The 14,198-nt window shown below is 38.0% G+C and overlaps 1 protein-coding gene across 2 annotated transcripts in view; it reads left to right on the top strand.

Moving 5' to 3' along the window:
- The window catches only part of FER (FER tyrosine kinase), a 136,478-nt gene extending 125,831 nt beyond the window's left edge, over window positions 1-10,647 (top strand). The window contains exons 17-18 of one of the 2 annotated variants that reach the window (XM_057367529.1): window positions 982-1,104; window positions 3,140-10,647. In XM_057367529.1, the coding sequence (XP_057223512.1) occupies window positions 982-1,104; window positions 3,140-3,282 (266 nt within the window). In that variant the 3' untranslated portion in view covers window positions 3,283-10,647. The remainder of the gene's footprint in view (window positions 1-981; window positions 1,105-3,139) is intronic. The other variant, XM_057367528.1, reaches the window with a different exon arrangement.
- The last annotated feature ends 3,551 nt before the right edge of the window (window positions 10,648-14,198 follow it).

Genomic DNA, 14,198 nt, shown 5'->3' with positions numbered 1-14,198 from the left:
CTGTTTTTTCCTGGTCAGAACTGGCTTAGTTTGGTTTGTTTGATGATTAGAGATAAACATAAACATAGAGATAAACATTCACAAGTGAATTTTTAAAGAATAAAGATGCATAAATACAAAGTAATAGTATGTACAAAGAAGAGCAGTCATGAAAAATGTTGAAAGTAATGTTGAAAATGGATTTTTAAGGTAACATTTTCACTGATTCTACTGCAAAAAGCTTGGAGCCATAACTTTCTGAGATTAAACCATCAGGGGCAATAGAAATATCTGCTCCAAAATGTCTCCTTTCCATGTAATAGAAAGCTAACATTCCATAAAGAGGCTTAGAATTCAATTATCTATCAATTATCTATTTAATTATCTCTGAGGCATAGTTGGAGGCAGTGGAACCACCAGGCCTGATTTTTTTTCTTCAACAGATTGGGTGCATCAGTTCTCCAGGGTGTAGCCATACTTTGATTTTCAGAGATCAGCTTCTCAAAGCTTGAGAACCAGGCCTCCTTCACACTTTACGAATGGTGTTTGGGGTAGCTCCTCTCAGAATAATCACAGCCATGCTATAATAGAGAACTGGGAAAGGTAATTTTTTTAAAGAATATTTCTAATTGAAAGTGATTGTAGATAAGGGGGAAAACCCTGACATTTTTCTGTCCTTTTCTGTTAAAAGAAAAATGGTTTTGTACATTAAGAAGGAAAGAAACTCCTAACATGCGTGACTGACATGGTGAGGTCTGTATATAAGAGCTTAAGGTTAGCTTATGTTATTTCTAGGTATTGACTTTAATATAGTTTGTTTATTTATTCTTTTAAATACTGGAGAGTCTGAAATCTGTAGAACATATTATTTGTACCTACAGCTTTATTTACTTGAAGCTTGCACTTCTGTAAAAGTAACACTTTTACAGAAAATTTTGGGCCATAATTATCTGAAATACTAATTTCTCTGTTTGTTAAGCTGAGGGTTTTTCCTTTTCTCAGGGAGATACACATCTGAGAGTGATGTATGGAGCTTTGGAATCCTTCTGTGGGAGACTTTCAGTTTGGGAGTGTGCCCATACCCTGGAATGACCAACCAACAAGCACGAGAGCAAGTTGAGAAAGGTAATTATTCATAGAGAGTGAAAAGAATGCTGGATAAATTGTAAGGATGCAGTATAAAATAGCAAAGAAATAACACAAGAGTTTTGTAGCAACTTTGGCAAAAATGGTATGTTTTCTAAATTGCTGAATCTTTCTCTCTGGGAACAGTAGGTGGTATATAGGCCTTCTAAAAAAAAAAGGAATATACTGACCAGTAACTTAAAAGGTTAGAAGACTTAAAGCATGCTGACTTTCATTGTTGCAGAACTAACAGGTGAGATGGAAAGGAGGGAATTACTGCTGTGCAAAGCAGAAGCTTGAACAGAATGAATTATTTAAGATTATGCTAATGCAGGTATAAATATTCTAAACTGCCAGAAAAAAATCTGTATCATTCCATCTTCTTTATTAAATCATTTCATAGAAGAATTTAGCAATTTATGGTGGAGAATGGTGAGCTAGTTGAGCATTGCAAGCTGCACTTCTCTTTTACAGAATAATGGCAAGGCTTTTACTTAAAATAGCAAATAACTGTGAGCAGGATTTCAGGACTTTGATTTATTTTTATCGATTTTAGTGGCTTTTCAGAGCTGTTCTTTCCCTACACAATACTATTGTATAATTTATAAATGGGTTCTTCTAAACTAGTAAAACTTGTAAATTATTTAAAACAAATAACAAACAAAAAAACCCTGGCTTGCTGATGTACACACATTGCCAGTGTTTGTTATAGTGGTACAAGCACTGTAGGTGACTACCCAAGTCTCCTTAAAGGCCAGATCAGATCCTTGATCCCAAGCCACTCTTTTTTAAGTCACGTGCATTCATCCAGTAGCTAGAGCAGATACATGCAGTATAAAAAACCCCCAAAATTTGTATGTTTTAAGAGGTCAGTGTTGTTTAGAAAGGGAGATGCAGAGACTTGTGCAGTGGGTCTGGAGTCAGGGAGCGGCATTTATCTGCAGAGTCCTTTGTGCCAACGCACTTCACAAGTCACAGAGTCACAGAGCCCACGAATGACTGAGCTATGCAGGGACCTCACGATGTCATCTGGTGCAGCCTCCSCAGTCAAGCGGATCACATCCAGATGGATTCTTCATATCCTTAGGAGTGAAGATGCCATTGTCTCTGGGCAGCCTGTGCTCAGTCACCCTCACCCTCACACTGTCCTGATGTTCAGGAGGAATTTCCCATGTTTCAGTTACCACTTCTGCATTGTGTCACTGGGCATGGAAGTGACTAATTCCTCCCAGTACCAGATTTTGTGTTTGATTTTGTCCAGGAGCTCCTTGTTCATCCATATAATTCTCCTGACATTTTTCCCAACTTCCTTCTCATTGGGAAATTGTCTTCCTTGCTGTGAGCACACCTCTGTGGTCCAGGGTATTGATGATATGCCTGAGTGGCCACTTACCTGTGACTTTTGAATGATTAGCTGCTAATTTACTTAACTGATTGTCCATTCCCTGCTCATTGCCAAGTCAGAGCAGAGACGTGTGGAAGCCACTGCCTATCTAAGCAAACCAGGAGAAAAGGAGTGTTGAGATAAGATGGACAGACACAAAAGTTAAGAAAACAGAGGGAGAAAAAAGTGTAACTAATAAAGAGGATATGGGGAGGGACTTCCTCAAGGAGCCAAAAAAGGGAAGAAACGTGAGAATAAAAGTTGATACATTTTCAAAAAGAGCAAGGAAACTTACTCCCATCTTAATTTTTATCATCAGTTTCCTCACTGCATGGAAGAAAGGAAAGCTGAAAACCAGAAGGTACCTACTACCTAAGAGAGAGGAAACAAATCCGAGCACGTTAATGCTATTAGGGATGAGCAGCAAACTGACAATTTACCATCTCCCACTTAAATGTCACTGGTACCCGAGCTTTAATTAGTTTCATAATTATCTCTCGTGTATAGGTTATGTATTGAAGATGTTCCTTATACTGCTTTGAAGGTCTTTTAAAATGGAATGCTCTTGAACTTTGCCCTTTTCCTTTTAGATTTGTCAATATGCATCAGTTTTCACCCCTAAAAATTTTCCCCACTTTTTCTGTGTACCAGGCTACCGAATGTCTGCACCACAAAAATGTCCAGAAGAAATATATAAAATAATGCAGAGGTGCTGGGACTACAAGCCAGAAAACAGGCCAAAGTTCAGTGAGATTCAGAAAGAGCTGTCTTCAATCAAAAAGAAAGTGACATAATGATGAAGAAGTGGCAAGCTCAATGTCTGGGACTTTATTTTCCAGTGAAGTAATTTTTTTCCCTCAAACACTATGCATTTATACAGCATTATTTGCAATAGTCTTGTAGGATTACTTTGAAATTAACTGATGTATCATCTTGAGTGGTGTCTACACCTGCATTAAAGATACATACTGCAAAATGCTATATATCCAGGCACAGTAGTACTGTAATTTAGATTACATGTACATAGCAAAGCACATACTATAAATTTAAGGGACTGTAGCTTCTGTCTGTTTTACAGGAAATAACTGCTAGTGGCATTTTTCAGAGGTGTTCTACTTTCAACTGTGCTCTCTGCTTTCCCTGTCCTTTAAGTCAACATAATAATATGGGAATTATCATACATGTTGGCCTTAAAACTGAAGACAGTTTTGACAAGTATTTCAACTAGAAACTTTATTGTTTTTTAAAGTCTCTAAATGATATATTTAAGTGAAGCATGAAGGTCGCTTAGATTCTGGGTGCAAACATGCTTACTGAATGCAGAAATCCAGAATTTTCTTTTGTAGTTGAATTACTTGTTCATGTATTACCATGCAATAGAAATACTTCTGACTTTTTATGTGATCTACTTAAATCATGCCGCCTTTTTCCTACAATGCCATCAGAATTCAGTAATGCTTCTTTTACAGTGACCTATGTTTATTTTAGAAAAAAAACCCAGTATAAAGTCTTGACGTGCTAAGAAATACTGCAAACCATCTGCCTTCCAAAGAATATGTAAAAGTAGCAGGCAAAGAAAAAGAGGTTTATTAATAGTACCAGCAGATAACAAATATCATTGATCTTAGAGGAGCTAATGAATGTGTTGCTAGATTTGCTTTTGATCCTGKTTTTTTTCCTTAAATTGGTAAAAATTCTCAGAATGCAGCTGGAGCCTGCGAAAGTTTATTCTAAACAAAAGAACATTCCCTGCATAGTGTCCAAAGGAAAAATACTACTTCTGTATGGCATGAGGAAGTTATTCAAACAACCAAAAAGCAAGAAGTATGTTTAAAGCCTCTGACAGGGAACAGCAGAGTAGAAATGCTAACCTTCTATTTTTCTTACAWAATTGCAATCAAATATCAAAAGACTGGGGATAAACAAGGTTTAAATGCACCAAGAATATAAACCTTGTGTTTGTATATATATACATATAAATATATATTAAGAAAAAAAAAAGCCAGAAAGAATAAAAACTTACTTGATAGGGGAGGGAGGAAAGGCACCATTTGTTTCTTTGAGTCTGGGTCCTCTTTGCAGCTGGAATTGTTTTCTAGGGCTCTACGTGGAAATAGGAACAAGTTACAGTGTCCCTGTCTGAGTTCCAGCATTAAGGTGCTTCAAATATTCCTATGAATTTACTAAGATGTTCAGATCAAGGGATACCAGTTGCTGCTAATGCAAGTAAGAAACAGGGATTGTAAGTAACACAGCATCTGGAATGTTAATTAGCCTTATATTTTAGTGTTACAGTGGGGTTGAGATGTAGTGAAGTCAGTGGCTACATTATGTTTTTATTTCTTTTAGGGTGGCTTTTCTATTGTCCACATCTTCTTTTGCTCTCTAAAGTATATTTACAGTAGTGCTGAGTGGTGGTTTAGGGCAACGTGTGACCAAAATATGTGTAGTCTAGAAGAATTTGTCTGTTACATAGGAATTAGTGTCCAACTGCAACAGTGAATGATTGTGTGGRAGCATATCACCTGTGTTTGGGGTGGAAATGCCAGTATCAGCTGTAAGGAGTGGTGAGTGCTTCTTGCATTTTGTTAAGTGATTTTTTTCTTGGAGATAAGGAAGCATATATATATATATRTATACACATACCCATGAAAATGTAGTGCGTGGAAAACTTGGTGGCATAAATTAAAACTTCATTATAAGTGTACTGGATATATTTACTTAGTTCTGTACTTCGAGTAGCCCAGAGATATTTTTCAAGAGCAATAGGAAACATTCTTGTTAGTTTGTATGCTTCTAAGTAGTACACAGAGTCTGTGCCTTAATTTGCTAACACACTAATGCAAGTGCAAGTGTACTAAGACCTAAGGAATGTTTCACAATCATTTGGGAAAATCCGAGGTTCATTCAGCTGTATTTCCTTATGTATGCATCCCTAAGGTCTGCAAGTGAGGAAACAGTGTCAGCCTTCATAGCTTTTCTGTGGAAAAAAAAAAAAATATTCTTCTGTGAGAGAGATGGACTGTTTCTTTGCCATATGCCCTTTTGACAGAAAAGAAATACTGCTTTATTCTGGTAAAATGAAATRCTGTTCTATTTCTCATAAATTAACCAGTCACCATCCTGACTCTTGCAAAAAGACAAAAACCATACTAAGATTTTATTCTGAAATGGTTAACCTCCATAGATATATATCACACTTCTGCTTAAATTTGAAGTCTTTTTAGAACAGGGGATTTCTACAGCTTTAGAAATTTTTTTTTACTGCTCCTGAAGTAGGCATCAGTTCAGTTCAAAACTGGTAACACTTTGGGAGAATACCAGGATGGCTTTATAGGTATWGAATAAATTTCAACACAGGTACATGTCTCTTCAATTATTTAAACTTTTCATATCATTAATTTAACAGTTTGTGGCAGAACTTGTTTATCATGTCTCAGTTGATTGTTGAAACTATACAATTTAGGAAGTGGAATCCATGCCTATAGATACTATGGGCTTCTCATAGTAGAATCCACAACTAAGCCTGCCATRCCATGAAATTTAAAAGATAGATGTGGCATTCCAGAAGCAAAGTTGCAATATCTTCTCTCCTTGGCCTTTTGATGACTTAATCTTGTCAGGTTAATCTCACCCTGACCATTTGGCTCATGTACTGTGTCTGTCATAGAGAACTTAAAAAGCAGTTAATATTCAGTCTCTTTTGCAAGTGTTGATTTCAGGTTAGGTTCTTACACTGGCACTGTCAAACCCAGGGGGACCCTGAAGGAATCCCGAATTATTTTACACTGTTAATGATAGGAAACTCTGAATATTGTTATCCTCAGCTTGCAATGTGAGAGGGAATTCAACAGATTACCTCTAATTTTCATGTTTTTTCTAGGAATTACATTCATCATTTTAAGAAAATTGCTTTGATGGCAAAAAGTGCATCCTTAGTTTGTTTTTARTAGAAAATAAGTGTATATTAGCTTCCAAATCCAGTCATCAGTGAAATTATAAGGTTTCCTAAGCCTCTTTATTTTATGGAAAGTAAATTAGTGAAAAGTAACAAGTATACAAGTTTTGCTTCAGCAAAAGGTGATCTTGTAGCGTTAGCATCCCACCAWGTCATTATCTTTGAAATGTGCATTTTCATTACTTTCTTTGAAAACCAGTGAACTAGCTTTTCATTTAACCCTTATACTGCATTTTTTCTTGACAAAAATATGCCTTTTTGCAGAGTTCCCAAAAACTTTTTTGGAAGTTGATATTGGGAAGTACATCACCAGAAGGGCATCAGTAAGAACTGCAGCGTGTAAAGCCCATTCTTACTGACAGAAAGGCGAACTAGTCAGGGAAATAGTAGGTTATTCGTACTTAAGCATTTTTTCATCTTTTACTACCTATTATGCTTTCTTAAATTCTACAAGCACATCATTAAAACTGCCGATGAAGTTTCCCATTTGTTATCTCTTTACAATTATTTTGTTAACCTTTTTCCACCCATAGTAAAGATATAGAGAAAGAAAAAGAAAACTCCACATTTTTCTGAGGTTACGGAGTAACTAAGTCTCAGAAGCATTTAAAAATGTCTCCCCTCCCATTTTCCCAGATGTGCTGCTGCACAAATATTAACAGTAGTGATTAAATACTAGCCCTGTTTCCAGTATTCTTGCTGTCATACCCTGTAAACRTCAGTGCTACTCACAGACTTGAGAGAGTGAAATATTTTAAGACCTAAACTAGTGTAAATAGTGTCATCAAACATTGTATTTAAGAGCAGCAGTTGTGAAAATAATTGTCATAAATAATAACTCGTTACGAAGATCAAATAAAGAGAAAGAAGCTGAGAGAGTCCACTTCTGTAACACATGTCCCATTTGAAGGCAGTAGAAATATTAGTTATGCCAGTGCACTTGGATTTGTATCATTTTTATGGCTAAGCATAAAATAGATTACTATTAAAGAAGAGTTTGCCAGTTAATTTTTCTTTTTCCCTAAAGCACAAAAGGACTTCAGATACTGTTGGAAGCATTCTTCTGAGGCAGGTCAGGGAAGAATACCCTTACTACCAAGCAAGTTACACACTTTTTTCTTCTTTGAGTGGTTTTCATGAAGTCCYTCACTTTCAGTAATACAGGACTTCAATTAGCAATTATAAAGTACAGGGCAAGTCCAGTATTCCAAACAAYGAGTTTTTAAGAGATCTGATAAATATGAAATATAATCTCTTTTAAAAATGGAATGTATGTCCAGAAACAGAACAYAGGTGTTAACTTCATTTTCAGGCAGTTGTAAATAATTGGCTGTTTCGGAGCACCATTTTTTCTYAGGCATCATCAAGGCAGGACTTAAGGTAGAATTTTCAGATGGTTTATTTAGGTTGTTTTTTTTGCAAGATAAAAGGCTAATTAGGTCACTAGCTACAAGCATTGTTGTTTTGCAGCTGTTTGATTTTGTGGCTGTGAGAGGGTATTTCATGTAGAGATCTCAKATACATATGCCTTCTCCAAATGAAAAAGTGGATAAATAAAGCCCTCAAATGTACCTGACTGAAGCCATAAACTGATAACATAGAAGAGCCATGAACTAGATTCTTTCTTCCTCTATCTCCCAGAATGTAAGACTTTGTAAATAAAACTCGAGTTAATTGGTTTTGTGTTTATAGATAAATRTGGCCTCTGAACCAATATGATAACCTAGGATTCACATTGAGCAGAGAAGCTCTTTTGGAAAAATCGTGAATTGCTACTATTTGGAACTGTCATCTAGTTTTAGAAATACAAGTATTTATAAATAAGTACTTAAATTAAGTTTTGTGATTACAGTAAGTGACCCAGCCATTTAAACTCTTCAACAATGTAAGGCAAATRGGGTTTTCAAGAGAAAAATCAGATCAGTGAGTCCTTCTAATGTTGAAAGTATGGGTCAGAACTTTGCATTACTAAAAAAAAAATACAGAGTACTGTCTTTTCAGTCAGCTGAGTCTTTCTCAACATATGAAGAATTCCRTAATTGTTAAGTGCAAGAAGTAATAGAAGGTTCTTGCATTACTGATGTGTAAACTACTTGRCTCTGAGCTGTTGCCTCAGTTCAAAGACTCTTTCTACTTTTTAAAGAGGGCTGCAGTAAGCTTACACTTTAGCTGCACTCTCTGCTCTCTGCTTATTAAGCTGTACAGTTGCATCTCCCAAATATTTCCTAGTTCTGAAGGCTCCATGTACCATAGATGGCACCCTTTCACTGGTGACAGAAAAGTCCAAATATACCCCTGCTTATGTTTAACTCAGAAATATTGTGGTGCTGTTACACCTTGATGCCCAGGTAATGTGTTCGTATGAAAACAGAAAAAATCAAGGTGAAGCACATTTTTCAAATGACATTTTTAATTAAATTTCAAACCCTTTCTCTATCATGACTTGTCCACATCCTGAAAGAGATCAGAGGAACAACATTTTGACTGTCTAGTGTACAATACAGAACTTCCTGCTCCACTTAGGGAGAATTATAAAAACAAATGTGCTCCTTGACATTTTGCTGTCAGGCCAGATTGGAACACTGTCTTCAAAATCAACAGCAATGATTTAACCCAAGCTTTGTTGTGAACTTCCTTGTTCTTAACAGACCTTTTCAGGTAGTATTAATTTTCATTATTGTCATCCGTTTTGCTTTCTGAAATTTGACTTCTCTGTGTCATACAGCATTTGCTTACAGTGGTAATTATACACATCCCACTCACCACGAAGTGCTGAGACCTGCAATTCCAGAAGATTGGCATTATTGTTGTGTACAGGGACCTGATCTTGCACTGSGTCTCAATTGATACAGCTTGACATGTTTATTTCCACTGTTAATTGTACCATTACCTGCAAATCACGAGTTAACTTGTTTTTCCACCAAGCTTCCCACGTAATTTTCACAAAAATGCTGAAAACATGTAACAGGGAAGAGCCCCATGATAAAGGCTCGTCACACAGAGCACAAAAGACAGGCAGAGTCCTACAAAGAAACACTGAGGAGTGAAAACCAACATTAAACACCTGCCTTGTACCTCCTGTTAAAGGATAGAATAGTTATATATGTGTTCAAATGACTTCTGGGGAGGAAACGGGCTGGGGTTGTAGGACTGCTGTTTTTAAAATTGCATGTGTTGCTTTTCCTTTGTGTAACTCTTGGTAGCTGGAGATGGTGCAGGGTGTTGCAAAGGAGGGAAATTCAGATCACTGACTTACCATCACAAGCAAGATTTTTGACACCAGTAGCCTTAGGTGGGCGCAGATACTGTTTGCAGATGTCTTTGGATATCTACTCAATTCTCAATTTTGTGCCAAAACATGCACCAGCAAGTCTAATGTCAGGTAAAGCACCTTTTATGCTCTTTGTTGTTTAAAAATAATATATTTGTGAAAACAGATTGATAATACATAACACTGGAAATGGGTGCTTCTTCCCTAAAGTACATGTTAAAAAAAAGGAAATAAAAGAAACAACATTTGTGAGTTTATCTGGCTTTTAATCAAGTCTGAAAATTGTAACTATGTTATGCTGTTGCCAGTTGTCGGTCCTTTATAATTTTAAATAGATCTGCATTTTAACTTTATTTATTTGCCAATTTTTATATACTTTACAGTATAAATATCTAAAGTTACACTTTAGATCTCAAGCTAACTTTTTATTTTCCTAGGCTGTTATATAACAGATTTTCAGTATTCTTGTGAACTGCAGACCCTTTTCGAACAGTCCTTTGTCTTCTCCTTTGGACCAGTTACCACTAATGCATCTGCAGTCCCCTTTTTACTGTACTCCTCCAATAAATGTAAAATATTTGTATCAAGCTGTCTCATCTTATTTAATATTTACAAGTTGTGTTTCTTCATTTACTTCTGTAATAAGTGGCAGACCAGCTCTAGTAACATTGCTTTTGGAAATAGACGCAATTCAAAGTACTCTGCTTCACACAGTGAGGAAAAAACCCAATTTTTTTTTTTTTTTCAGTTTCTGGAGATAATATCTGTATGATTCTCACTCACAGTTTCATATTTACTTTGGTGTTCCATTTGCATATCAGAAGATACTGAAGCAAAGAGCAACCTAGGGGAAAGAAGGGAAAGGAAATGTTGAAACAGGCTGAGAACTTTGTTATAAGAACATTATTATGCATTAAAATACATAAACCAATGTTTTGAGATCTTGTGGCTAACAAAGTATGAATACACCCTATTTGAAGAGTTCTTCCACTGCCTAATGGTCCCTGYAGATGCACCTTGTTTGAAGACCCAAACCAGGCAGAAAGATGGGGTTTTGGGTACCTGGCCCATACATGGTGTTGTTAAACACTCAGCACACACTGGCACAGCACTGTGATTTGCAAGACTTGGTGCCTGCCTRAAGAAGGATTTACAGCAAAGAAGGGAATTTACAGCTCTGGTTTGTAAGTGGGACTTAGGTGCCTGGGGTTTGTGTCAATTTTTTTCCAATAGAATACAGTTGTTCCCTTTTACAAATACTTTGAGGCATTTTTCCCCWCCATCTCCTAGCAATCAAGAATGGATGAGGTGTAAGTCCAAAGCTCATCCCCTGAATTTCCCTGGCGTATGTTGGAACAGCAGACAGCACAGCGTGGGATTGCACACAGGTCTGATACAATTCTGCTGAGACTAATTTATTAGCAAGATAATTTTAGAAAAGGTTACTGCAGCTAAATCTGTCCTGCTCAGTGATGCCTGGCCTCCAAATAATAGAAACATGTTTGAAAACCTGTGATTGCCAAACGCTGAGCAATAGAGGGTCATCAGATTTCCTCGTTTGAAGTGTCACAGCAGTGAAACAGGAATGAGATTAGAAAAAGGAGCCTTTAARGAGATCAGGGCCTTTGTGCAGTCCTACATTTCCTGCAGTTTAGAAGCACAGTTAAAAGACTTCCTTTTGAAAAGATTTAGTTGATTAACACTTCTCAGAAGATCCCAGAGGACATTGGTGCCCAAGGACCACCTTAAATGGCAGCATTTCCATATTCTTCAGATGCCCAGTTTAGCCATGCAGACACATCTTGCCCTAACAAACCTTACGGCCYACAGTAACAAAATGCTTCAAAGTACATATTCCCCAATTCCAAGGTGATATCATAATGCCTCATTTTGAATTTCAGTTCAAGTTCTCCCTTCAGGACTTTTTGTGCCTTGCTGACTTTTGAGCCCTAACCATGCAGGTGCTGTGTAGCTGGCAAAACTCCACACAGGATATTTGGGCACAGAAATTTTGATCCTGGATAGCAGTGCTCATTTGAGTTTTTTTCTAGACAGCATTTGCATGTCAAARCTGGATTAGTTTTTTTTCTCTGCAAATGGCAGACATGCCTCCCTCCCTTTAAGATCCAAATACTGTGCACACAAAGATGTTTTGATACTTGGATAAATCCTCTCATGACATTTGACAGAAAAAGCATTTTTGTTAAATGAAGGAGAGATTAATTTTGCTCAGAGACACAGAAAAGGCCCACATCTGAGGACTCCAGGCAGAATAATGTGCTGGCCGTCACCCTGGTGATTTGGGGAGTGAGTTTTTTGTTTGTCAGAGACACACTGGGCTGGCTGAGTTCTATAAATGTTCTCTCAGGTCCCTGTGTTTCCATCAAGTCCACACCCTAGAAGCTTAACCTGGCCAAGGACCACAGAGGAATCAAAAGCCAATTATTCCCGCATTTAAAATTTCTGGTAGATCTATCTCCTAAAACCAAACAGGTTACTGAGAAAATCTGCAGTAAAGTGCACTTGCTCGATATGGAACACAAGGGCCATAGCATCAAGGAGTAGGAGCTTCCACCAGTGCCAGTTTACTGATACGAAGTTCCTGATAGGACAGTGCTTTGAAGGACTGTGTGGTCTCCATCACAGTCTGCAGCCACTGCTCAGTCCTCCTTGAACTCATGTTCCAGCCATAAAAAAAAACCACAAAAATATAGTGACATCACTGATACGGTTTGGATTGCAGCTGTGCACTTTGCACCTCAAAGGACACAGCACAGATAACACCAGAAAATGTGCAAGTCAGTGACACACACACACGGCTGACACTGCAACACACAGAGCTCTCCTTTGATGCAATTTCATCAATATTCATCTCCTCCTCCATCACCCTCCCGTCCTTGCAGGTCTTCTACACTGAAAGCGCTGCCACTAAACAGTGTGCAGAAATGCATCAGGACTGAAGAAATAGTTCTGTGTTGAGAATAGACAATAATGAGACAGTCTATTTTTCTAACTAAGCTCCCAGAGCTTTCAATGACCTAATCTGCTGCAAAAACAAGTCTGGGAAGAGTTACATCAAGCTACTAGTTAGCTTAKAATCTTCAAAAGAATCCTCAAAGGAACAGGCTGGCTTTTGACCACGCTGTAATGGAAAGAAGCGTGYGTCTTCAAGAGACGTTTTCAAGTCAAGATGGATTAGTTCTCTGACAGCTGAAAGAAAAATGAGATTGCATTAGCAACACCTGGAGTATATGGAAATATTTTTCTACTTTCTATCTTAAAAGCTTGCACTGCCAAGAGCAATTTGCTAAAGAAAAGGTACAGAGAAGGGTTAGTAGGATAATTCAGTTGCTAAAATTTGGTCTGTGCAGTAGCAGTAGCTACGAAAGCACATCCTGTTAACATTAAGATATGGAAGTCATAACTCCTATGAAGTCAGACAAACATGCACTGAGCCCTTACCCATAAAGGTCCTGGAGACCTTCACTCAACTGAACCTGCTGCCCTGTGCAAATATCCTTTCCACTGCTATATTGCCCTGAGTSTGCAATGAAAAGAATGCAGTGACCTAGATCTAGCTAAATATAATTAGAGAGCCCTCAAATATGATGGAGCTAGACAGCTCCATTTCACTCATAGTTATGGATCCAGGGGGTCAGGTCTCTAAACTCTGGGCCTGAGCTGGGTTCATTTTTGTAATTTGCATYTGATTTACAGAGAGATAGTTTGACTTTCTGTCTGTCTCCAGATTTCAAGTTTGTCAAGCTCTGTCAACCTTGGAATGCTTGGTTTTGTTTTTTTTTGTTTTTTGTTTTTTGGTTTGTTTTTTTTTTCCCTATAGAGCAACAATATTTAAGCAGGAAAGCTATGAACAAAACATCTCTCAGGTCTTTGTGCACACCCAGCCTGATGAGGGGCAGGAAAGGCCCTGGCTCAGTGCAAGCCCTGCTCAGCAATAACAAAAACATCCATGAGTTATCAACACTGTTTTCATCACAAACGCAAAACACAGCTAATGTGAAGAAAATKATCTCTGTCCCAGCCAAAACCAGCACAACACAGTGCACAGTGCAGAGYAATTTTAGGTAAGAGGGAGTGCTCCTGCATCTCCTTAGGGTGCAGCTCACAGCAGCATCACGCTTCCACTCGCACCCTGCGAGGCAGGAGCTGTCCCTGGTGTAAGAGCTGCAGATGTGCTGAGTGCAGGAACCAGGGCTGTTCCTCAGGCATGAGTGGAGGGATGAAATAAAACAAGCAGTGTAAGCACCCTGTAGGTGTTTACATCAAACMGACAGTGCAGCACCTCCGCCAGCCCCGTGCAGCTGGGGGTGGACGGTGTATTTTCAAAAGAGGGCRAAAAGCCCTTGGCCAGCAATTGTGTCCTCGGCTTTTAGAGCTGTAGGGGGTTTTACTAAGGCCTTGGAACAAAGTAAATTGCCTCCCTGCAGACCCAGTTCCAGCTCTGACTGCTGAATTGGGGA

This window comes from Malurus melanocephalus, unplaced genomic scaffold (assembly GCF_030028575.1).
Source record: "Malurus melanocephalus ecotype Western Australia unplaced genomic scaffold, MMel_1.1 scaffold_80, whole genome shotgun sequence".
In the NCBI taxonomy this organism is placed as follows: domain Eukaryota; kingdom Metazoa; phylum Chordata; class Aves; order Passeriformes; family Maluridae; genus Malurus; species Malurus melanocephalus.
This window is presented reverse-complemented; position numbering and strand designations above follow the sequence as displayed.